Source organism: Equus caballus, chromosome 10, assembly GCF_041296265.1.
Source record: "Equus caballus isolate H_3958 breed thoroughbred chromosome 10, TB-T2T, whole genome shotgun sequence".
Taxonomy (NCBI): domain Eukaryota; kingdom Metazoa; phylum Chordata; class Mammalia; order Perissodactyla; family Equidae; genus Equus; species Equus caballus.
The window spans coordinates 40565760-40592449 of NC_091693.1; the positions used below are offsets into that span (position 1 = coordinate 40565760).

Here is a 26690-nt window from a genome sequence, read left to right on the forward strand (position 1 = left end):
ACCCACAAAGTAACTTCTTTTAAAGTCTTGACTGAAATGAATCTTAATTTTTTTATTTTTTTAAAGATTGGCACCTGAGCTAACAACTGTTGCCAATCTTTATTTTTCTTTCTGCTTTTTCTCCCCAAATCCCCCCAGTACATAGCTGTATATTTCAGTTGTAGGTCCTTCTAGTTGTGGCGTGTGGGATGCCGCCTCAGCGTGGCCTGACAAGCGGTGCCATGTCCACGCCCAGGATCCGAACTGGTGAAACCCTGGGCTGCCAACGCGGAGCGCGCAAACCATGACTTGGCCACGGGGCTGGCCCTGAATCTTACTTTTAAAGATAAGCCATTATCTGAGTTTTGGTCTCACAATATCCAGCACATTAAAATTATTTACATAATACTTTCATGTTCCTAAAATAAAATGTCTCATTTTTGCATATTAGGGCTAGTGGTGGACAGGCATCCAAACTGTAATAGAAAAAAAATTAGCGTTTCTCAGGCTGCAAAGCTCTATTCATGCGGTTAGAATCTGACATTTCTTATTATGTTCAGGGCAGCTATTTTGCCCTAATTCCATTTCTGAGTCTCTTGGCTCATGACCTCTTTCATGTAAAAAATTAATCAAGGCAACACTCCTAAACAATTTCAAAGCTTTCTGTAAAACACGGCATATGTAGACTTGCTCTTAAGATTTCCACTGAATCATCCCTTGCCTATACGTAGTGATGAAACTACTCCCTGGTTAGATGAGCACAACGTTTGGCTTAATAAGCTGAATAAATTTTATTGGTACCAATTAATGCTTACAGTTAAGTTACAGTTTTGATATATTAGGTATTATAGATGGAATACCCATCACACATCACATGTGCACTTCTGGCCACACTTATGGATCAGTGTATACTGGGTTGCATCTCATGCATGAAATTATGAACTGAGACTGGCAGAGAAAATTATTCAAGGACTGTGAATCAGCATTCCGAACGTAACATATCAAGGGGTTAGAAGCCATGGCAGTAATGTAAGCAAAAATGTTACATTGACCTCATGACTAAAATAAAGCCAAAAACCCTTCAAACGCTCCAGCCTGTTTAGTAGCCACGAGACTGTGCCTTGAAGAACTCCATCTGCAGGGACCAAGGGCCCCAGCAGCTGCGCTCTGAATCTCATCACTGCCTTTGTGCTGTGGATTCCCACTTCCCTGAGGCTGCTCCCAGCCAATACTGGGGACACAGGAATCCTAAAGCAGGTGCATACCTGGGAGACCGGGGACTCCTCTGATGGTCAACTTTGGCTCAAGGACTCTCAGTTTTCCTGCCGAACGTGTTGTCCTTAGACTCCATGGCCATCGAGGATGATTTCACCCAACCCTACTTCCCTCTCTCTTTCACTTGCGGTCTGACTTACATTGTGGTCTGAGGGATCTCCCAGCCTTTTCTGGCTCTCTCCCAATTTTCCTTCACAGGCATTTCCTTTATTCAAAGCCTTGTATGTTTAATCCCCTCTTGGGGGACCTGGACTAACATATATATCTAGAAATCTGTTGGGGATCAATTAAAAGTAATATGATCCATGCCAGATTGATGAAATTTGTTAAATCCTAGATATTAGAAAACGATTATGGATAGTACAAGGTGTGGATTATCTAATCAACTTTTTTTACTTTACAGATGAAGGAAGTGAAGCTCAGACATGAAATTCTCAACTCCAAGCCCCGTTCATTCCAGTCCACTGTGGGGCCAGCACGTCTAGCTAATTAGGCAGAGAGGTGCTTCACTGAATCCTTCCCAGCGTTCTTTTCCCCAACAAAAGCAAAGGTAATCAACAAAATGTGTTAAGCGTGAAAAGATTACAAATATAAGGTACTATATTGCAAGGAACAGAAGTTTTGTGCTTTGGTTTTTAATCTGACTGTCTAAATAACGGGGAAACTTAGCCTAGAACAAAGTTGACGTCACCACAAGAGAAAGCAGTAAAAAGTGGCTGCTGAAAAGGAATTTTTCCTGGCTGGTTCTTCTGAGTATACTAGGTATTAGGATACTTTGGAAAGAAAAAGAAAAGGTACTCAAGAATGTTTACCTGCAACTTTAACTTAGAAATGTACCTTAAACAAAGCCCGTTAAACACAACTTCTTATGGAGAAACGATCATTAACAGCACAAAACCACAAATCACTCCCTCACATGCTTAATCTGAATTGTCATGTATTACAGCCTACGTATTCTTTATACTAAAATTGAGATTGTCAGTAAGTCAATAAAAATGTATGCCAATCTGACTCAAATTCTAGGAAAACAGCAACAGCTTTATAAATCTCATTTTGTATAGCTGCTTAACAAGTGAAACTTTTTCCTCATTCCTCTTTTTCCTGGAAATTTCACATTTTTGAGAAAATACTTCTGCGAACTATTCCTTTGAAACATCTCTATTACAGAAATCTCTGAATATTGAAGTATTTAGCGCCTAGTCTAGTAACTTACACACAGTAACAAATCAATAAAATTCTTTTATTAAGTGTATACACTAAAAGGCAAATGAACTTTTTTTTAACCTTCAGTTACTTTGGAATTAAATCACATTAGGGTACCCACAATCTTTAATTGTTAGTTATCTTAATATTTTGCTAAGCTGCCAGCGCATTAGAAACTCTTAATGTGCCAGCCTTTCCATAACAGCGTCTCTGGTGTAGAGTCTGCTGAAATTATACACTGAATGCTTTATGTGTCACCAGGAGAAAAAGGGCAACTAATAAAGAAATCACGAGGCCTTACAAAATAGTTTAGAAAAACAAGTTTTCTATTTATTTAAAAATAAGTTTGTAGTTACTACATTGCAGGGACAGGAATTCTTACACATACATTCTAGTTTGTATAAAAGGATTCAAAGAATTATGCATCAAAACTAACATAGAAAGTGTCCACGTAACAGTAAAGAAAGGTCCGATCAGTATGTACAAAAAGCAAGGGCGCTGCCGTTCTGGTGCGAGACTGCGCTTCTGACGTGATACTCCAGGGTTCCGGAAGGAAAAAACAAAAACTGCAATAAAGCTAAATAATTAATTTGTCTTTAAACTCTGTTACTTATTACATACAACAGATCTGTTTGTGTTTAACATTGTTTTCTGTACAAAATAAGCATAATTTTAATTTGAAAATGTGTCAGTTTCAACTTTAACCCTCTAGGTCAGTTACTTTTTAAAAATTGAGCTACATTCTACACGTCTAAATATCATGTGACAGGACTTAACAATTCTCTAAAAGATCTTTAATAAGACCCCGTCTTCTTGCAGCTTTAATATGGTCCAAAAATGTAACTTTCTTTTGTCTCAATTTATAGTTTATCACTGTGATTAATCAACACGCATAATCTCTAAAGTAACGAGCATGTGTGTGCACCTGCACCCTATGCGTGTGGACTATACATCATCGCAAACCTACTCACTTAGCTCCTTAAATGTAGAAACTCATAGCCACCCACTATCATGTATTTGGTTTGTGCCGTATAAGGTTAATTTCCTGATGATTTTATCTGCATTAAAAAAGTATTTCAACAGAGTTATCAAAACTAAAAATAATCTATCTTTATAGCTCCTAACATTTTCTAATTGTTTTACTGCAGCGTGTACAAGGTTTATCTCCGGAGCGTCAAAGTGGTACTTACAGTCTCCTGACTCAGTGTGACCTCTTGGCACTATGTAGTACGAAATGGCTCTTCATTTGGAGTGTTTATTAGCTCAGTATAATTAAGAAGAAAAATAGTTTCTTAGTAAATGTAATATTAATTCAGTTTGAATCACTTGGAAATTTGGGGAACTGACGGGAAGCTTAAGGAGGGAAGGAAAAGGTGTATTTTTCCAATTTTAATAGGAAAATCAATTCTCACCTAACTATAACTAAGCCACTTCTCAACCTGCTATGTAAAATACACTTTCTAAGTATGGGAGTAATTCACAGAACATAAAAGTACTTCCCCCCGTTATGACTTTTAAAATTATGTATTTCCTGCATATAAGGAGAATACTTTTAGCCCTTTAAACACTCAAATATTTTGGTCCTTTCAACCTACTCAAAAATAACTTTCAGGTGAACAAAACCATTCAGAATAACAATTTGTTTTCATTAGATGGAAAACTGAAAATCGAAACTGCTTCCAGTGGACATTTGAGAGAGAGATATAGGTATGTCTGAATGTATAAAACGGAATGCTGGAATTCAAGTAAATGCTGTAACTGGAGGAACTAATTTATATTACAAGTCGTATTTTAAAACCTAAGTATTCACTACTAATATCACATAACTAAAAATGTTGAGTACATTTGTCAAAATGTCTGATTAATCTACTGCATGGCAGATAAGGGACAGTTCTAAATGCTGCATGAGGATCTTTTTGCTAATCTGTGTTTATGTAATTCATTTCCAAGTGATACTAAGTTCAGCCAACCTCATGTCTCAGATGTGACCTAATCAAGCTCCCAAGTATTCTATACAGTTATTCTAATCAAATTTAAGGAGGAAGATAGTTTTGTACTAGTGCTATCAAATAAGTCTTCAAATCTGCGATGAAGCTGTGCAATAAGAATAATGGAAACAAGGCCAACGAATCCTTAGTACATGAATGTACGCAGAAGATACTCCAATGCCATAATAGCAGGTTGCAAAGGGTAACATTTTAAGAAGGTATATACCCAGTGCCTGGAGTTGTGAGACTGCAATTAGATTCGATGTTTAAACTGCTTACTTCCAACATTTTATAATTTTATAAGATTGGATTGGGACTTGAAAATATTGGGGTAGAGGGAGAGAATATTAGGGTTATGTACTTAAAAATATATAAATTTACATTTCCCATGCTTGTAACAAGTTATATTTCTGAAACCTTGAGGTTTTTTTTTTATTGCTCACCTAAGACAACTGCCAAATTTCCGTTTGGCCTATAAACAGAACATACATGGTGTCACTGTCTCCAAGAGGGTATTTTTTCAAGTGGTCAAACAGAACAAAAATATGGTGATGACTTAAATTTATCAATTCAACTGTTCCAATATGTAGAAGCTAAATTATAAAAACATAAACCCTAAATATATCTGGTATTACTAATACATTTTTAAGTGTTTTAATTACAAAGAATCCAATCCAAGTCATTTTGCTTTACTAAGAAACCAGTGTCTAATAATGTCCAAATAAGGTCATAAATATACAGTGTCTTTAGAACAGAGTAATACATTTACTTCTTGCAGGTAAGACGGTAAATACTCATTTCTTTGCTTAAGAGTTAGAACAAATTGATACATCGTACTAGAGGCATATTTCACTCTAAGACTGTGTACGCTCTTCCTTTTTCTGTATACACTTTAAAACTGTACACATTTTTTTACAAAAATGAATTTATAGCCTATTTTTTTCTAACACAATGCAGATAACATCAGGAAATTATGTTTCAAATAGATTGCCTTCAAAAGCAACACATTACTTCAATGACAAATTTCAAACATAGACGGTATTATTTTCAATACTGGTGTAACTGAAAGACTCATTTTACTATACAACCAAGCCGTCCATTTCTGCATTATGAAGAGTTTAACTACTTAATTTTAATTATATAGTTAAATATATTTGTTAGAAAAAAATAAATATACAAAAAACCTGAAAAATTTGAAATTATTTTTCAACTGCAAAATCACAGCAATCCAGTTAAGATCTGGAAAATGGTTTACTTAATTTCACAGGAGGATCTCTGTACAAATTTAGTTACAAACGATCTAAAAAGCCCAAATGCATCACTTTCCATTCTTCTTCAAGACAATTAAATGACAGCTAACGTATTTCCCTACCAGCACTAAGTAAAGAAATAATTATGTAATGTATTTTGCCACGGTTCCATTAAAGACTTTATTTTTCTACATCAGGGTCATGCCGATACATATTTTTCCATCCTCACTTTTTAAAAATGTAGTATCTGAAAATTTTGGTTACATTTTTGTACCATACCAGTCCTCAGAAAATACTACATTCTTTAAACTTTTAAAAAAATGGACAATAAGTTTTAAACAATAGAAATGGTATTTATGTTGGTTTTTAAGGTATAAAATAACTGTACCATAAACAAATAAATAACTGCTTTCCTTTCCCATAGCAGTACATATAGCAATACATTCTCCTAAGTCATATAGTTATCATTTACAATAGACAACTTAATTTCACTAATGATGCAAAAAATAATAGAATACAAGGCACAATCATTAAATGGAATTTTTCTTTAGGGTGTATATTGACATACCAGCGTGATAAGGATACCGTAAAAAGTGCAGAAAAACACAATGTGCAATGAGACCACTGTATAAAACATGATTGCATAAAAAGTGATTTGGCCTATTTTAACCTTTAATAATTGAAAATAACCAATCTTCCCCTTAAAATTAAACTATAAAGTATGACATTTTAAAATTATTTTTATTCTACCACTATCTAAAAAATCCTGAAAAAAGAATTTATACCTGGGTAATAGTATATAAGTATGTGTTTGTATATATATTTAATTATACCCATTTAGCAATATATACACATACACACACAGACACATTTCTCTGTAAGTCATTTTAGCCTATTAGATATGTCTAAAGTTTAGAAATGACATTAATCCAGATCAACAAGTAAACATCAAATCCCATACCTTTTTCCTGTATTTTCCTTGAATCCTTTAACCACTTAAACATTTTTTCTAAAACATCTCTGTCAAAGGACCCACCAGTGCATTATTTTCTACTATTAGTACCAAAAAAAAGATACATCTCAGCATAACTCTTTAATAACTTGCTCTTTAGAATAATATATAGCCTTTCCAATATTGAAAAGTGTATGCTGTCCTGACAGTCAAAAACAGGCTTTCCACTGCACTGATACTCAGTCTTTGGCACAATAAACAGAGATTGAGTGATTGATAGAAGAATCAAGGTCTGAAAAATTAGACAGTCAAATGTTTTCCAATGTGGATATGTTTCCTTTTCATCAGTACACTTTCTCTTACGTTTGGCAGAAATGGAATACAGCAAAAAGCCTCCTCTAGATTCTTTGTAGATGAACATTCTATAATTTAAAATTAAACTTTTTAGGGTATTAAATGGTGGGAATTTTATATTTATCTTTAGAGGAAACACATTTCTTAACTTACTGCTACTCTGTAAGTAGCACTCTGGTGACATCTGTCTTCCTAGGGGCACGACTTTTGTATCATAGAAATGTACCTGGCTTGGTCAAAAATAATTCATTTTAACATGAAATGCTCTATCACTAGGAATATTATGCTCCTTACGAGTGTAGCAGAATTGTCTTTTCCAGAAATAAATTGGGAATTCATTATAGGTCCTCAGTGTCTTTTGTTTTGAACAGTGAACGAAATGAATATTGAAATACATAACCTATCTAAGGGCAATAAATAGCAAACATTTAAAATATATATGTATATATTTATATATATATATATATTCATTTAAAGAAGTGAAGTGTCTTGGAAATTTGTTGGTTTTTTTGCAAATCAAATCATAACATTCTCAAATCCACCATAGCAGCAAGGAAGCAGAGCCTTGGTTCTACAGATTCCTTAACTGTACCTGCTTTAGGATTTTGAAGTAAAATATTTTGGTACAAGTTACCAACCAATTAAATTAGCTTTTGCTTTTTCAGTCAACTTTCGGACTCGTCCTCTACTAGAAGTTCCAAAAGTCAAAGAGGTGTCCTCGAACAGCAGCTGCCTCTGCTCCTCTTCGGAGTCATCCTCGTTATAGAAAGCTGTCCTTCGCCCTTGGTTTCTAGTTCTCATGTGGGGTTCAGAGCCTTTAAGTTCCTCAAACTCTTCTTCCTCATCCATAGGATCATCTGTCTTTTTTCGGTTACTTCTCCTTAGCATTTTAACACTTGTAGGAACTATGAGATCTGAGTCTACTTTTTGTGTCTTCATCTTCCTTTTGGGTTTTCTGCCTCCACGACTCTTTTTCTGTAACAAATCCTCCTTTACAATATTAGTTTCAGAAAGAAAATTGCATGTTGAAGAAGGAACTACTTCATCTCTGATGGGATGCACATTATTTTGCTCTGAATTTTCTGGCTTTGCATACTGTTGCTTTTTGGGCTTTCTACCCCTTTTCTTGTGTATAACTTCACCACTATTGGTATTAACTTCTACCTTAGGTTTCCTTCCAGGTCCCCTCTTCACAAGCTTCGATGGCTGCCCTCCATGGCCATTTACTTGAATGCTTCCTGGTACAAGAGCATTGTTCTTACAATCTGCTAAAGGCAACACGGCACACTTAATGTATGGAAGTGCTTTTTTATTTGACTCTGAAACTAGTTAATAAGGCATTGCTATACTTACATATATATATAACACAATCTTATTTTTTTTAATAAAATAAAAGACAAAAAAAGGCTAATAGCTTAATTTTACCTATTTCCAACTTAAAACTCACAGAGAAAGATCCTTATTAAAGTCATTAATGACCTCACATGAGGCAAATGAAATTCAGAGCAAATAAATAACTTGTCTCAGTTAAAATTATGACAGAGCCGGGATGAGCTGAGATGTCTGACTCCTGCTGCCTTTACTACACATTCTAATGCATGAGCATTGTTTTCATTACACAAATGACCCTGTTTACTTGGACGGAGCTTAATAATCACAAAACACTTTATTTACCTCATTAAACACAGGGTTTTCTGTATTTCTACTTTCAAGCAGCTCAATTACAGAAAATAATAGTATAAAATCCATGGCCTTTTAACTTGGTAATAAGCATATCATCCCCCCTTTACTTTCCTCGAATCACTTTTTCCAACAGGGATGGAGGAAAAAGGAACTATCAAGACTGGCATGATTCTAACTCTTATTTGATCCCCTTTTGGATGTGATGATTATAACCTCTCTAATATCAGAGAAGAGTTTATGGTTTACATGTTTCCTTACATTCCTCAGAACTAAAAAGGATCCCCTTTCCTAACGCTACTATGCAAGAGGTTCAGGAAGGCATCTACTGGAATGACTTACAGTAGCTATATTCTCGGAAGAAACTACCATGGCTCTGACATTCTTCACCTATCCTATCCACAAGAGTAGAAATAAGTTACTCTTGGTCACAGATTATATTCTACCATTGTTTACAGAGGATTAAAAAAACTAACTGGCAGTTTTCTTCACAGACTCTTTTTGAAACAGTCCTATCTCCTTACGTAAATGAATGGCAAACAACTGATTGACAATCATAAGCAACAGTGATTGCACTGTCAGTCAAATCCACTATGTGCGCCACCAGTACCATGAGTAAAATCCCACTGCAACAAATTCCACGATAAAGGCCATTATACTTCATGAAGAAATAAAAGAAAATTCTAGAGATTAAATTCTAAATCTGTAGGATCTGGAGATCAAGATGATCTGCCTTTCTGTGGTTAAAAAAAAAAAAAATGCTATTACCCTTTTTGATGAAGGAAAAAGATGACATACATGCACTACCACTAGCTTTGTTCATCCAAAATTCTGAAGTTTTGTCTGGTTGCGGGGGGTGATCTGCAAGGCAATATTCTACGGGAAATCCATAAAGATATGGAGACTGCTTTCAAAGAGAATGCTTCTTCATAATGGCTTTTTTTGTCATGCTTTTGAATTGTACTTCGTAAATATCAAGAAAAAACCATCAAGAGACTCACAGAAAGTAAGAAGGTAAGAGCCAGCGGCAGAGGGAGAAGGCAAAGCCCTCAGCTCCTGACTCCCACAGCACAATGATTTTCTTGACATTAGTGGCTTTCCACAATGATGGGGGGAAGCAGGGGAGAAACGCGTGCATGCAAGTGTGGGTGCTTGAAGTAGTTAAGTATTTTCTAACGAACAATTACACTTGACTAGTCTGAGGATTCTGTGTATCTTTTTGTTTTACATTAAGACACTGACAAAAGTCTAAACATTCAGTCCATATACCCACTGTAAAAGTTTATAAAAAGACCTGATGAACTCCTTGAAATGGTCCACGTTTTGTGTGGATATGCCCAGATGCATTTTCTGGGGAAAGGACTGCAGATTTCATCAACTTTACAGAGCAATATATAACCGAAAATGGTTAAGAACTAATGCAGCTCTCTTAAAAATGAATTTGGGGGCTAAAAAAGTTGAAAAACCACTCATCTGAACCTGTGCTGTTCAATAAGGCAGCTAATAACCAGTGGCTACTGAGCACGTGAAAGGTAGCTATGCAACTGAGGAACTGAATGTCTAATTAAATTTGAACACTGAAGCAGTGTGCATTTTGAAATATTGGTTACATGTTGAAAATGACACTATTTTGGATATAATGGGGTAAATAGAATGTATTATTAAAATTGATAATTTCACCTGTTTTCTAGTAGACTTTACTAGGAAAATTTAAAATTACATATGTGGCTTATATTATATTTCTATTGGATAGCACTGCTCTTGATTCTTAATAGTTAATTCAAGTGTCAATATTTACATAATAAGTCATCATTATTTAATAGCTGATTGTATTTCAATCATATTGGCTACTGGACCTCCCCCCAACATAATGCTAGAACCAACTCACTACATACATCCGGTTTCTCTAGGATTTAGGAGTGGCAGAAGCAAGGCCAATATACTATTGAAAACTCTGAATTCAGTTCAGAAAGGAAGCAAATATAAAAATGTAAAAGACTCATATACAAAGCCACTTGCTTATGTATTCAAACACTTACTGTCTGCGATATACTAAGTGGAGGTGATTAAAACATGAGTAATTAAATATGAGAGTTCAGAATCTAGAGCAGATAGACACATGATAATTCTATCAACATTATACGTGCCTCCAAAGACAATGAACAGGGTATCCTGGGAACATAAAAAAGTGTTTGATTCTGTCTAAAGAACCCAGGAGAAGGTTTCCTGGAGAAGATGACATATCAAAGTGAGACGAAAGGTAACAGGAAACATTAAACTGGGAGGAAAAAATCATTCCAAAGAAGGAAGAAAAGTACAACAATATTCAGGGACTTCCACATGGTTTAGGATGGCTGGGACATAAAAGGGAGAAAGAAAGAAAGGAAAGCTGGAACGTTAGGCAACAGCCAAGTAATGAAGAGTCTTATATAACACACAAAAACATTAAAATCTGATTCCATGTATGATTTGCAGGCAGGGAAGAATTTTAATTGTGTGCATATGTGTGCGCATGTGCACGTGTGCTAGAAGTGGTCAGAAAGATCACTTTGGCTGCAATGTGGAAGACGGACTGGGTAAGCAAGAGATGAGAACCGAGGCAGTTAGGAAACCAGGACAGCAGTCAGGTGAGAAATTAAGGCGGCCTGAATTAAGGTCATGGAAGTGAGAATGGAGAATAGCAAATGAATTTTAGAGATGTTAAGGAGGCAGAAACAATAGAAACCAAAGGCTATCACGTAGATTTGGATGCTGAAGAGAAAGCGAGGATGATTCCCTGATTTTAAGCTTATGCAGGTGGATAGATCCCAAAGCCATTAATCACAATGAGGACATTTCAGTAGAAAAATTAAATTGTGAGAGGTTTCTGAGGAGAACACTGAAGAGGAAATGGTTTAGAGACACTTTGGAAGTCATGACAAAAAATGCTTATTCTTAAGCTGCCTGCTGCCAAGACGTCCCAAGTGTTTTAACATGTCACGGGCTGTACTCCATCAGTTACTGTCTCCACCTTTCAAACACAAAGCTTTTACGATGAAAATGAGCAGACAAAAGAACCGAGAGGCATAACTGTAAAGGGTCAGATGTCATACACTAGAATAGAGGTCTGGCTGTAGACGATCTTTATTTAGTAAAGGTCAGGGTGTTGAATTTTGTGATGTAATAAAAACTTAATTTTTTCTAGAAAAGCGAAAACAGCTACATTGGGTTAAATAAATCCAATTTAACTTACAACTTCTTGGATACACTTTTTTACGTTTTGTAATAATGAGGTTAGAAACCAATTTACATCATTAAAAGCCTTTGATTCTAAAATTTTTATTTCTAGAGAGCAAGCTTCTCTTGGCTTTTTAAGTTTAATGACAATCTAGTGTGCTTTGGGCACAAAGCTGTAAATCCAAGGGTGTCTCACTGAACCTATCAACTAATACGGAACGTGTGACTTTTAAATGAGCAGCCTGCAAAGTCGATCTAAATGCCAACTCCAACAAAAGCATCAGTTTTAAGAAAGATCTCCCGCATCCTGGAAGACACAAATAACCCCTTACCTTGCTCAACGACAGCTGGTGATTTTGAAAGAGTAGATGTCTTTGAGAGTACAGAGGATTTCATTTTACGTTTGACTGGCTTTTCCTTTTCCATGTTTTCTTTTGCAGAATTATTCCTAGTGCCATGACTAAAACTGGACTGACCAGGACTTGAAAGAGTATTCAAGGTTTTGGAATGTTTCACGGAATTCTCTAGAACTAAAACACACACACAAAATGAAAAGCTAAGAATTAACCTAAAAAGAAGCAAGAAGGTTGGGATTACTTTTAAAAATTAGCCAAGAGGACAAAACCTGGGGGATGCTTAAAGCTTCCTTACAAAATCTACTTTCAAATAGGGAAAAAGCATACTCAAATAAACGCTTCATAGTTTCAGACCTTTTAGAAGCTGTCCAGTCACTTCAGGATCATGAAGGCAAGTCTTGGCAAACTGTTAGTAAGTCTGGGTACTAGGATTTAAATTCAGGCAGTTTGGATCAGTTGCCGTTTTTAAGCATTAGTCTACACTGACACTCCTAGACTCGAATTTTCTTATTATTATTAAAAATTAAAACAAAACAGGAGCCAGCCTGGTGGCACAGTGGTTTAGTTCACACGCTCCATTCAGTGGTCCAGGGTTCACAGGTTCAGATCCTGGGTGCAGACCTAGCACCACTCGTCAAGCCACGCTGTGGTGGCACCTCACGTAAAATAGAGGAAGATTGGCACAGGTTAACATTAGCTCAGCGGCAATCTTCCTCAAGCAAAAAAAGAGTTAGACTGGTAACAGATGTTAGCTTAGGACCAATCTTCCTCACACATAAAAAGTTAAAACAAAAAACAATAAAGAGGGCAAAACCACCAGTGTTTGCTGGAATTTTCTAAAATCCAGTATGTTTTATTTGGCAAAGTAAAAGCTTAAGTTAAAAAAGTCATTATTTATACTTCAATTAGAAACTGTAACTGATTCTTACTTGTTTTCCCTGGCATTGCAGATGTATTAGCTTTTGAAATAAAAGTCTTGGTTGCTGAAGAAGTAGACGGCTGCTCAGTGCTAACTGGATCTACAACCACTCGGTTGCTTCTGGTTCGAACTACAGAACTGGATTCTGTTTTACCATTGATCTGGGCAGCATTGTGTCTTGGTGGTACTGATCGTGTAGGTGGAGAGAATGGAGAGGTAGAGATATCTGACTTTAGCTGGGGTTTTAAGATCCTTTTTTTCCTTTCAGGGCTGTAAATAAAATAGTGTCATTAGTCATTGTTACATCTCTATGTGGGTGAATAAAACACAGTTTTAAAATACTGTTGAATTCAGTATTTGTACTATTATGAAATATGTTAAAATATGAGATTTGTAGTGGATTTCATATGGTTGTGAGCCTTTGAAAAGTGAATATTTAGTGAAGGATCGTCATAAATGCTATAGTTATATGACAGAAAGCATGATGCCACCACTATCCTAAAAATGCTGTTTTACTGTACAGATTTAGCAGTTTGAATTTAAGCACTTACACTAGTATAGCTTTAGTTAAAAGATTAAAAATCCTCCACATCATAGGAACTTGCATGTCAAATATATCATTCTGCAATATAGGGAATAGTAAAGGAAGTATTAAAAAACACCAAGTTCTATCATTTAGATGACAAAGTTACAGATCAGCTGATGCTATTTAAAGAAATCAAATACCTTGATGCGGCACTACTGGAAACAGAGCTGCTTCTGTTTCTTTTCTTCCTCCTTTTGGTTATTGTATTTCTTTTATGAAAACGAAGAGCAGATTTATAATCTGATAAAACTGAACTAATGTGTTCTTCGAAGAAAGCAGACAGGCGCAAACTCATACTGTAAATCTACAGTAAGAAAAAAAAGACTATTCAAACATTCCTCAAAGGAAAATGCCTACTCAGTAAATATTAACATACAAATATTTTTCCAGCAAAAAGTTTTTAGAATTTAAATATTACTTTTCCCCCCAAGCTCTTTTGATACAGAGTAAAACTGAAGCATTTTTACAATTAAAATATTTTTAAATTTAGATTAGAAATCTTCCAAGCTTTCAGATTCTTAAAAAGCCCTACTAAGGACAAAATTCCTGTGAACTCTACCATACTGAAACATCCCTGAAGGCCTGACCCTGTTTTCCATTGCCACCTAGACTAGCAACTACTCCTTCGCATTTCATGTCCGTATATCACCCTTTTGTGATGTCTTGTCTGGCCAAAGAGAGGTAAGTGATATTAATAGTTTTACTCATTTTTATAAATCATTCACAAAAATGCTCCTTTCCATTAACATGGAAAATAACCGGAAAAGTTAGGCCTACATAGCCCTAATATATACCCAGACAATATATATGTGTTATCTATTCAATCACTTTTTTTTTCAAGAAAAGTAACCATTCCTAAACATTTGTGATATCAGTCCTATTTCACAGAAGGAACAAAGCAGAAAGATGTGAATTCTTTTTTCCACTAGGATACCATTAAGAACATAACAGAAAGTTAATTTTGCTCTAAATTTTAAATAAAAGCAACATTTAGTTACTTAACGTACTTTCCTACTGATTTCATTTAATTTAAATGTAACATAAAACAATTTAATTATATACCCTTGATCTTTTGCTTGGTGTATATGCTTTGGAATTACTAAAAATAAGTCTGACATCTTTACACAACTCCATTGGTGACTCATAATTCCCGGCCTCTAACGTTTCTCTGACGGTAGCAAAATCCATTGGAGTGTCAATGATGTCTCTGTAGTCCTAAGAGAGGAAAACAGGTGGTATTATTAATATCATCATTACTACCATAAAGCATTTCCCCTCAGCACAGGGATTCACACGGTTTCTGTAATGAGAACAAGTCCTAGAACCATTAATAATCATTCCTTCTTTCCCTCATCTAGGCTCCCTTTTTTCTAATAATTTTTATTTTTTCATGCCCTCTCTCTTTTATTGTCATCAACACAGGATTTTTCTCATTCAAGAACCTACAAGTTATGCTTTCTTCCCTTGGGGAAGAGGAAACAGGGTGGAGTTGTGTTTGAAAAAAATTAGCTCTACAACTACAGATCTAAGTTTGATGTAAAAAACCTAAAACTTTATACTACCTATAAACTCTAAAGGCTGAAACATAATCCTAACTTTAAAAAAAGGAGATACTGAGATAAAAACAACGGAAATATGTGAACATACCATACGTGTGGAGGCCTGAGTTCTAATAACCTCAACTTCAGTACTACAATTGGGAACTTTCCAGTAATCGAGAATTATGAATGTAAACAGCTGTCATAAAGCCTATGCACTTCACTCTACAGAGAAGTGGACTCACTCAAAGTCACCACCTATCAATTGTCTACAGAATAAGACAAAAGATGAGAAGCAATAAAAGCAGACAAGTGCAAGCAGAAAAAAGTAACAGACCAGTATGAAATTATCCAAATATGCTATCTTTTAATGGGGATACAGACTACTACACCTTTTCCAGAGCCCCAGAGTGTGTGACTAGATTTTTCAAAATGTAACTTGCCTTTGCACCACCAAGTTTAAATTATGATCAAATGTGTCTGACCATAAAGCAAACAGGATTACTGCCCTCTACAAATAGGGACAGTTTTATTTCTTCCTTAACAATCTGTATGCCTTTGACTTCCTTTTCTAGCCTTAGAGCGTTAGCCAGAATTTTCAGTACTATGGTCAAGACCGGTGGTAAGGATGAACATCCTTGCCTCACTCCCAACCCCAGGATGAAAGAATTCGGTTTTTCATGACTAAGCATGAAACCGTTGTAGATTTTCTAATAGATGCTCTTTATCAAGTTATGGAAGTTCCCCTTTATTCTTAGTTTCCTTAAGAGTTTTTATCATTAATAGTGTTCTGTTTTCTTAGATTATGTATTTGTCTATTTGGCATCTATTCATCACAGGGACAATTACATTGACTGTATTTTTTTATTCTCTGTATTCTTTTTTTTGAGGAAGATTAGCCCTGAGCTAACATCTGTGCCTATCCTCTTCCACTTTGTATGTGGGACACCTGCCACAGCATGGCTTGACAAGCGGTGCGTAGGTCCACACCCAAGATGTGAACCAGTGAACCCAGGGCTACCAAAGCAGAATGTGCGAACTTGACAGCTGCACCACCAGGCTGGCCCTATTTTCTGTATTCCTGATGCTCTGGCATTTTGGAGGCCTTAAAGACCTAAGAAGAGACTGCCCTTCCCAGGGTTAGCCAATTCTCAGATACCAAAGGGCTGCACTGGGATCATGTCTTTCATATGCAAACCAACCACCTCCGTATCTAACTCACACAGCAAGCCAATATTTCCTTTGCCCGGAATCATCTCAGGGCCAAGTACCAGACAAAAAGAGCGCACTCCTCTGCCCCAGCAACCACTGGAATTATTCAAAGTAGCCAATCCTAAACTGTTTACCCTGCCCTGTCCTGCCTTTCTCATGGAAACCCCAATAAAGGCTCTGGCCTAAGCTTTCCCTTGCTCCTGTCTTCTGCCACCTGACTAAATCCTAGTGTTTCTTCTGTGGCCCTACATGGCATTTGTTGACTCGTTCTAATAAACTTCTTCCATCTAAGCCTTGTATTCATTTCCTCCTGTGGCCACAGTGACTGTACCGTGCTATACCATATCCAACTGTACATTTTTAGAACAAAAGGCTATTGAATTTTGTCAAATGCTTTTCTGCACTGATATGATCGTGTGATTCTTCTCCTTTAATATGATGAATTACATTGATTAATTTTTGAATACTGAACCAGCCTTACATTCCTATAAAAAACCCTACTTGGTCATGGTAGAAAATAATTTTTAAATACTGCTGAATTCTATTTGCTGGTATTTTATTAAGAATTTCTGCTTTTTCCTCTTTTGTACTGTTTTTGTCTGGTTTTGATATCTGGCTTCACAAAATGAGTAGAGAAATGTCTTGTGGAAGAGATTATGTAGAAACTGTGTTAATTAAACATTTGGTAGAATTCTCCAGTGATGACCTCTGGGCTTAGAGATTTCCTTTTTGAAAGCTTTTTACTACAAATTAAATTTCCTTACTTGTTAGAGGGCTATTCAAATGATCTAGTTCACACTGGGGAAGTCATGGTAGTTTGTACTTTGATAATTGGCCATTTCATCTAAAACGTCAAATTTCAATGTGTAGAGTTGTTTGTAGTATTCCTTTTGATATCTGCAGGGTCTGTAGTGATATCCCCTATTGCATTCTCGATACTTGCAATTTTTCTCTTCTCTTTTTAGCTTTCTAAATCTTAACAGAGGTTTGTCGATCTTACTGATCTTTTCAAAGAACTAGCTTTTCGTTTTATGGATTTTCTCTATTGTTTTTCTGTTTCCAGTTTCATGGATTTCTGCTCTTTATTATTTCCTCTCTTCTGCTCACCTTTGGTTAATTTTGGTCTGCTTTTTCCAGGTTCTTGAGGAGAGAGCTGGGATTACTGATTTGAGACTCTTCCTCTTCTGATGTACTATTTAGTGCTATAAATTTCCCTGCATTGTTTTAGTTGCATTCCATAAGTTTTGATATATTGTATTCATTTTTGTTGAGTTCAGTGTTTTTTTAATTTCCCATAAGACTTCTTTGATTCGGGGCCGGCCCGTGGCCGAGTGATTAAGTTTGCGTACTCTACTTCGGTGGCCCAGGGTTCGGATCCAGGGCGCAGACATGGCACTGCTCATTAGGCCATGTTGAGGCAGCATCCCACATGCCGCAACTAGAAGGACCCACAACTAGAATATACAACTATGTACTTGGGGGATTTGGGGAGAAAAAAAAAAAGAGAGAGAAGATTGGCAACACTTGTTAGCTCAGGTGCCAATATTTAAAAAAAAAAAAAAAGACGACTTCTTTGATTCTTGGAATATTTACAAGTGCACTATTTAGTTATCAAGTGTTTGGAAATTATCCTATTACTTTTCTGTTACTGATTTCTAGTTTGATTCCATTGTGGCTGGAAAACACACTATGATGTTTTCTGTTTGCTCTGTTTTTACTTTTTTCCAATCTTCTTGTGGGTCACTTGAACAGATTTTAGAATTCCATTTGCTTTATCTTTAGTGTTTATGACTATAACTTTTTTTTTTTATTTTTTGCTGAAGAAGATTCGCCCTGCCAATCTTCTTTTATCTTGTATGCGGCTTGCTGCCACAGCACAGCTGCCAACGAGTGGTGAGGTCTGTGCATGGGAAGCTGCAGGGGAGTGCGCCGAACTTAACCACTAGGCGACAGGGCTGGCCCCCTGTATAGTTTTTTAAGTGGCTACTCAGGTATAATACATACATAATCACCCAGAATATACTGGTGTCAATAACATTTTACTAATTCCAGTAAAGTATAGAAACCTCCTCTCCCCTTCTTTTCTATCTTCATGTTCACTGATTCTTACCTCCGTCCTTTCCAGGGAGTTTCTTATTTCAGTTATTTTTTTTTAGTTCTACTATTACCATATGGTTCTTCTATTTTTGAAACTTTCTTAGTACGATAAGTAACTTTTGATTGAAACCTGGACATTTTGGGTGTAAGACCAGATTTTTAAAAATCTTATGTTTTAGCAGGCTTCCCCTGACACCACTGCGTGAGCTAAGAGGGGGCACTGCTTCGTCACTGCCAGGTCGGGGTGGAGTCCAGGTTTCACCTGCCCTCCAGTGCTGATATTTGAGGACTGGGGAGCAGCAACTTGAACCTGCTGGGAAGGCATCCTTACTAGGCTTCCACTGATACCATGTAGGGTGGCAAGGGATTGCCTTCGCTACTGCATGGATGGTGGCCTTGTTATCACTGATGGTGAAGCCCTGACTCCCCACTAGGCTTTCACCGATACCATCCAATGAGGCAGGGCAGGGGTACCTCATACTGCCACGTGGGGGTGGAAGTCTAGGCTGATATTTGGGATGTATGGAGACGGCTCTGCACTGGCCTTTACTGACGGTAAAGCAGTGAGACAAGTGTTTCTGTGCTATTTGGCTGGAGGAGAGCAGTTATCATTTATAAGTTTTTTGTGTCACTAGGCTGCCCCTTTCCCGGTCCTTTGGCCAGAGAGAGTAGGCTTTTCTGGTCAGTGCACATTGGCATTTCTAGGTTGCCAGTTTCTTCACTATCCAAAGTAGGATATATAAGGCAAAAAGCATACCCAAGAAACTCACTACTGTGTCATCACCTGTCTGCCTTCTTCTCTCCACCTTTCAGAATTTTCTTATATTTGTTTTATACATAACATCTACAATTTTTAACTCTACTTACTGGGAAGAAGAGGGGAAAGTATGTCTACTCCTTCTTTCCAGAAGAAGAAGTCCAATTACACTGTCTTTGACCAAATATTTTGAAATGTCTCACTTTTTTTTTTTTAAAGATTTTATTTTTTTCCTTTTTCTCCCCAAAGCCCCCCAGTATATAGTTGTTTATTCTTCGTTGTGGGTCCTTCTAGTTGTGGCATGTGGGATGCTGCCTCAGCGTGGTTTGATGAGCAGTGCCATGTCCGCGCCCAGGATTCGAACCAACGAAACACTGCGCCGCCTGCAGCGGAGTGCGCGAACTTAACCACTCGGCCATGGGGCCAGCCCTGAAATGTCTCACTTTTAAGTGACTTTAGAAAGCCATGCAATAAAATCAGACTTAGTACCTTTTAGTAATTTTGATTTTGGCAAAAACATTGTATTACAGTCTACCTTATGTATCAAACCTCATCTAAATGACTTGGCTATTTGCAGAAATTAAACTCATCCTTAGTGGAAGACTGTCAATTAAAAAAAGATATTCCAAAGACTGAACCCCTGACTCTTAAGACAGCTGCAGGGTGGGGGGTCTGGAGAAAAAGTAGTTACAACATTGCTTTATGCAATGGGAATATCATCTGAACAGTGTTCAATCTCTTTACCCTCTTAAGGGTAACTAAGCACTTGGATGGAATCTATAATTACTTGAATATTATGACATACTGACTTTACAAACTTTGTAGATTTTGGGAAAATGTTAGAAAAATGATATACAAAATTTTAATGTTTTGCAAAACTTTGGTTAAATGTCAAATTTATTTATGGAGAATACTTCATTTTTCCTGGTTTCTATCATTCAGTACAGTATACGATAGCCACTCAATAAACCTCTGCTGAATAAATGAATGTGGCAAAATATTTAGCATGCTAACACTCATCAAAAAAGTTTAATTTTTAAAATCTTGCTTTGAATATCTGATTAAATTCAGAATATGAATATTTTCATACAAAAAGCTGAAGTATGAAGAGCATAATCTGCCTTAAATATTCTGCTAGAGTAACGCTAAGTTAATTTATAGTTAGTTCTGAAATTATAAAAGGCAGATTATCCAGTTTTCTCTTCTCCTCTGTGACAGTAATAAAAAACAGTCAATAGCCATAAGTCTTCACCCTCCATCAAGGAGTACCAAAATAACTAAGAGATCAAATTAAAATTTTTTCTTGTTTCTGCTATTTTTGCTGGCTAACACTTTTAGCTGGTGGATGGAAAGGTTCTAAACACTATCATCCTCATTATTTTGAATACTTAAGAGAGACTGCATTCCTACATACTGCTTATTCCCTAAGAATATTACATATAGCTCTGGAGCACCAGACACAGGAGATAAGGGCTCTTGTTCTTGCTTTGTCAATAAACAGCTATATGTCTTGGAAAGCTGCTTCACCTGAGCCTCAGTTCAACATCGGTGAAAGGAGACTGCTGGACCATAGTCTCCATTCTCTTTCACATTTTCTGTAGAGTTGGCTTAACATTTTTTTTTCCTCCTTAGAGTTCTGATTTTTCACTACTATTCCAGGTAAAGATTTTTTACTGCTATACCCTGCTCAGGAGTCATACAGTTGTCAAATGTTTATCAACCTTAGAAAATGCTCAGCCATTAATTCCTCAAATATTGCCTCTCTCCCACTGAAATGCCTGTAAGATACATTTTGGACCTTCTCATCCTATCCATATCTCCTAATCTCTCTTGCAGAGAGTTTAATTTCAATGATTTTATACTTCATCAGAAGTTCTACTTAGTTTAACTTTTTAAAAATACCTGCCTCACTCCTTTCCCCCCTCAAATAAGGTCTTTTTTTCCCTTACGCGTCTCACCCCTCCATTTCTCTCTTAAACCAAAATGACAAATCAAAGTTAATTGGCAATATTCTTCCTTTCTTGATTGTACACAAAATAACAGTCACCTTACAATGAATGGTGCTTTAGATTTGATGACGTATAATATTTCAGAATAATCTATTACCTCAAGCTTTTGGGGACAGAGTGCTAATATTTCCATTTGCTGTTTCTATCATCATATACGCGATGGATCACTCTCTCATATGGTTTGTGATTTATTTTTATCATTCGTTCCTCATCACAAGGACTGGCTTGCTTTTCTCTCCTTCTGATGAATTTCTACACCACAAGGGTAGTGTAAAACTGGACTCTAAATCCACATAGTGCAAGCTTAGGGAGACTTCTCTCCTCTTGACACCTGAGTGCCAGACAGACACATTCTTCCTTGTGGAATGAATTATTCTACTCTTCTCATTTGAGGGTGACGTCTCAGTTCCAATCTCCTTCCTCACCATGGCTCGCATGGCTTCACCTGTCTCTGCATGGTGATAATACTTGTGCCTCTAGAATCTAGACAGTAAAATCTCTCTCTTCTTATAAAAAGAACAACAAACAAACACATGGCAACAGAGATTGGATTGGTGGTTTCCACACGGGGAGGGGGGATGGAAAAAGGAGTAATTAGGCTCACATGTGAGGTGATGGACTCTAACTGGTTTTTGAGTGGTGAACATGAGGTAATCTACACAGAATTCGAAATATACTATAATGTACATCTGAACGCTAAATAATGTTACAATCAAATGTTACTGTCATAAAAAAAAAAAAAACTCTCTCTTCTTTTTTGGAGAAAAGCCCAGAATAACAAACACTTGCAGGCACTGGGTAAATTATAACTTATTTTCAAAAATACACAGTTGGGCGTGTAAGAAACAAAGGGAAATCCACAGGTTCCAAAAGACAGAGAATTGAAAACCAGAGCATGTAGCATGAGCTCAGTTCTTCTAAGAGTTTTCTGGAGGTTAGGGTTCGAATTAGCCCAGTTTATCACATTGCTGGAATTAAAGATTTACCTTCTATATTTAAGATTCCATGTTTCTTGATTTTTAAATGACAAGAAAAGGCATTTTATGATATTAATCTATTGATGAAATTTCTCTATTTTCATCACTGCAAGTTAAAATACATGCAGAAAAACCAGATAATGAAGTCAGATGATACTACAGATCTCTTATAAAATATTTCATTTGAAAACATAAAGGTTACTGAACTGTACAATATTTAATAACTGAATAAACGAATAAAAAAATCATTTTAGGGGCTGGCTCCGTGGCCAAGTGGTTAAGTTCACGTGCTCTGCTTTGGCAGCCCGGGATTCGCCAGTTCGGACCCTGGTTGCAGACCTATGCACCGTTTATCAAGCCATGCTGTGGCAGTATCCCACACAGAAGCACTAGAATGACTTACCACTAGGATATACAACTATGTACTGGGCGAGAGTCATTTTAAGCTAAATTTAGATTGCTAAGAGTGCATGCTAAAATAAATACTTGGATCATGTCTACTCAACCTTGTTACCATGAATTTCATAAAGATCAAACCTAAATATAGATAAAAATGCCACCTTACATTTGTATTAGTGCTTCAATTTGAAAACTATTTTAATGTATTCTTATTCCATCGCTATAACCCTGTAAGGAAGGTTGGGTAGGTGGTTATTATTCTAGTTTCCTAAATAATCACCATAATAAAGCCGTGGAATTAGTGTGGAGAAATAAACAGTAAAAAATACTCAGATGAGAAAACTAAATGACTTGCTCAATACTGTACAACTGTAAGAGACAGAGCTGGGACCATAACCCAATTCTTCGGAGTCTTAGTTCAGGGTTCTTTCTATTTTACCATACCATTCAACTTGGATGCTCTATATAATCAAACAGATAATGAGAACATGTGTAAAATAATGAAGAAATAAACTATAATCATAAAAAATAACAACTTAAACAGCAAACTCCCATGGATAAGATATACAGCAAACTGACAGGTAAAGAAAATATTTTCAAAAATACTTACTGGATATTCAAGGAGATCTACTGGCTGGCGGAAAGGCTCAGAATCTTCACACTGAAATATGAGATTTAATAATTCTTGACATTGTTTCTTCCATGCTTGAATATCATAAGACTGAGCTCTGTTACGTAATCTTCTTCTAGGCTGATGGTCCTAAAATAAAAATGTTCAAATATATTAACATAATAACACTTTTAGTTTGTATTTTTAACGCAGTCTTAGATAATAAGGGAATATACAGTAATTCAAATAATGGAAAATATCATCCACCTAGTTCTGAAGACCATGCATTCTGTGATGGAAACCAATCTGGAAGAAATACTTAATCTGTCTTTAAAAAAACTAAGAGTTAAAAAATGCCTTTAATACCGTTTAATTCATATTAAGTACTTCTTTTAAAACAAAAAATACATTACCTTCCTTTTTCGGGTAGACGTTCCTGGCACATCAGCATCTTTCTCTTCTTCCTTTGAAGCAATAATTTCTCAGATTCATTAAACATTCTAGATTTCATTATACTCTACAGTTGTTTATATACCAATTATATCCTTTACACTTTGGACAACCCATAATATATACAGCTGGAACACTTTTACAAACTCATTAAAATTCTCCCCCACCCCTCACTGTTCAACAAATTTTTTTGTAACGAGAAAATTTTGAACCATTTTTTAAAAAATTAACCACAGCATTAGACAGGAATAATTTTTATAATGGCATTTATCTGAAAACTACTATGTGTAAATTTCTTTTCATACACAGAAGACCAATGTAGTAATTATAATGAAATATTAAATACCTCAGAGTCAGACAAAACTTTCTTCTTCATTGAATTGTAGAGTGGAATTATGTTATAACAAGTCTGATCCCTAAATAACACGGAAATGTTAGTATACAAGATTAGAGTCACGAGACGTTTTTTCCTTTAAATCTGTTACTAAAGCCACATTTTAAGATAAAACTTGAAGTTGAAGGCTTTCTGATTGGTTGCTTCCAAATCCCCATGTGCACACATTTGCCCCTCTGGAGCCTCACCTCTGGCCTGTTTCATTACACCAAACCCAGTCCTCACCTCCCCGTCTGTGCTCAGGTCGCTGCTGGGATGCCTTCTCTCATTTCTCAAACCAGAAGGGAAATCTAACATATCCCCAGCCTTCTGATTTCTTCTTCCCTTCATTCTCAAATGTAGGCATTCCCTAAAATTTTGTCCTGAGTCATCTTCTCTCAACACTCTACCTTTTGCCCTGACAACCTTATGTAGTTGCAGTTTATCTGTGTAAATGAATTCCAAATTCCTATAATTTGGTCTGAATCTTCTTCTCCTGAGATTACTACCATCATCGAAAATCCCCATGTCTAAACCCAACTGTCACTCCTCACTCTTCCTCCTTTTTCTATTTTTTTAGCAGTATTACCATTCTCACAGTCATGCACAGTTTTTCACTATTCCTTTCCTTGCCTTATTGTAAACGCAATCACTGGCCAAGTTCTGAGTCCACCTTCAAAAGCTCTTGGTATCTACCTCTTTCTCATTTCTTCTCACTTGGTCAGTTGTAGCAGGCAATCTGCTGTTTATGCTTTTTGTCTCCTCCCTATCAATTAGTATTAAACCCTGCAGTCAAATTAATATTTTTTAAGGCATAGTACGCATCATGGTATCTTCATGTTAAAATACTTGCAACAGCCCCTTACTCCTAGTGCTCGTATTTTACAAGTCTAGTTCCTTAGATCAGCGTTCAAGGCCCTCCTTGATGTGGCCCAAACTGGAGTTTACAGCACTGTATCCCTATTACTTCTGCTCATGTGCTTTCTACTTGACCCAATTTAAATTACAAAGTTCCCTAACAACTCTTCACTGTTCTACCTCATGCCACTCCTTATCCCTAGAATGGATATCCTTTCATCTAACTTTGCCTACATCTATCAATACCTACCTTAGCCGTAACATCTTAACATACTTCTCCCCTGTACCCGAAACCCAACTCTCTCAGCTAGAAGGGGCCCTATCCTTCATCTAAACTTTCATACAAACTCTCTTGTTACTTTTTCCTTACATTATTCTTTATCCTCCTACAAAATTGTACTAAGAGGATAAATATACATTTCTATCTCCAAGTATCTATTACATCACTTTGTACGTATCTATTGCTAGAAATTTGGCCAAAAAATGCAACTAAAAAGTAAAATAATAAAAATTTCAAGACATACCTAACATCTTGAAAATTAGCTAAAAAGGGTTTTAACAAACTTCATATACCTCTAAAAAATGCCAGAAACTTATTTTTAGATAGATACAATATACATGCTTTAAATATTATATTAATCTGTCCTTATAAGGCATTTCAAAACAACTATTTGAAAGAAATACAACTTCATTGACTACTCCATATATAATTATTTCATCTAAATTATTTCACTAAAATATGAATTAACTATATCACGTGGTTCTATTGATTCATATCTCTTTGGAAAAACGGATGCACATACATATACATATAATACTTGTAAAATTACAGACCAAAAACATTATAGTTAAAATATTATAAGGTATTGTAACCAAGTTATATAAACTCTTCCGAGGATAATGAATTCCTGATTATCAATTTTACTGAAAAGCAGCAAAGCATAGCAATAATAGACCCCAAACCATTTGGAAGGTGACAGATTTCTTTAGAGAATAAAGTAGAGGAAAGGCATAAAGTTTATCTTACTAATTTTCTTCGGTGTTTTCTTATATTCACATTACCTACATTCCTTAGCAAAGAAAGAACAGAAAACAACTAATACCGGGAAAAGGGACCCTACGATTATGCTGAGTAATGAGAAGGAAGCTGGAGATGTTTAAAACATACAAACAAAAGCCTCAATAACTACTTCATGTAAAAACGAAAGCTGGTAGTGCCTAAATGTTTAAACTTAAATTACAAAATACATTATCTCCTCTTAACCAGAAAAAGTTATTCATATAAATAACCTTAATATGAACTCAGAGCAACATCCTATACAAAAACATACAATTCATTCCTTTAGCTTCAATTTAGAAGGCTCAATTCATTCTATGGCTACACAAAATCCGTAAGACAAGGAGGTCAAGGCGTGGCGGCTGCCTTGCGAAGTGTAGTTACCACTCTCGGGATGGGATCAAAGACAAGGAATCAACTCGACTCTGAAGGAGAATCTTGAAAGTTAAATGTAGTTTCCTGCTAAGCTACTATAATGTATGTGTTCATAAGCTTGACAAGGGCAATATAATGTTAAGATGAAAAATTCTCAAATCAGATGGCAGAGATTTATTGTGAAAACTAAAAAAGTTAGCCTCAAAAAGACTCAGTTTCC

The 26690-nt window shown here is 36.1% G+C and overlaps 1 protein-coding gene across 10 annotated transcripts in view; it reads right to left on the reverse strand.

Moving 5' to 3' along the window:
* Positions 1–7493: 7493 nt before the first annotated feature.
* The window catches only part of PHIP (pleckstrin homology domain interacting protein), a 127724-nt gene continuing 108527 nt past the window's right edge, over positions 7494–26690 (reverse strand). For 7 of the 10 annotated variants that reach the window (XM_023650686.2, XM_023650687.2, XM_070223501.1 and 4 more), the window contains 8 exons: positions 24154–24223; positions 23771–23821; positions 23358–23507; positions 14821–14973; positions 13899–14062; positions 13183–13442; positions 12230–12427; positions 7494–8269 (listed from right to left, as the gene is read on the reverse strand). In XM_023650686.2, the coding sequence (XP_023506454.1) occupies positions 7632–8269; positions 12230–12427; positions 13183–13442; positions 13899–14062; positions 14821–14973; positions 23358–23507; positions 23771–23821; positions 24154–24223 (1684 nt within the window). In that variant the 3' untranslated portion in view covers positions 7494–7631. Of the gene's footprint in view, positions 8270–12229; positions 12428–13182; positions 13443–13728; positions 13795–13898; positions 14063–14820; positions 14974–23357; positions 23508–23770; positions 23822–24153; positions 24224–26690 lie in introns of those variants that run through there. The other 3 variants (XM_023650684.2, XM_070223500.1, XM_070223503.1) reach the window with 2 other exon arrangements.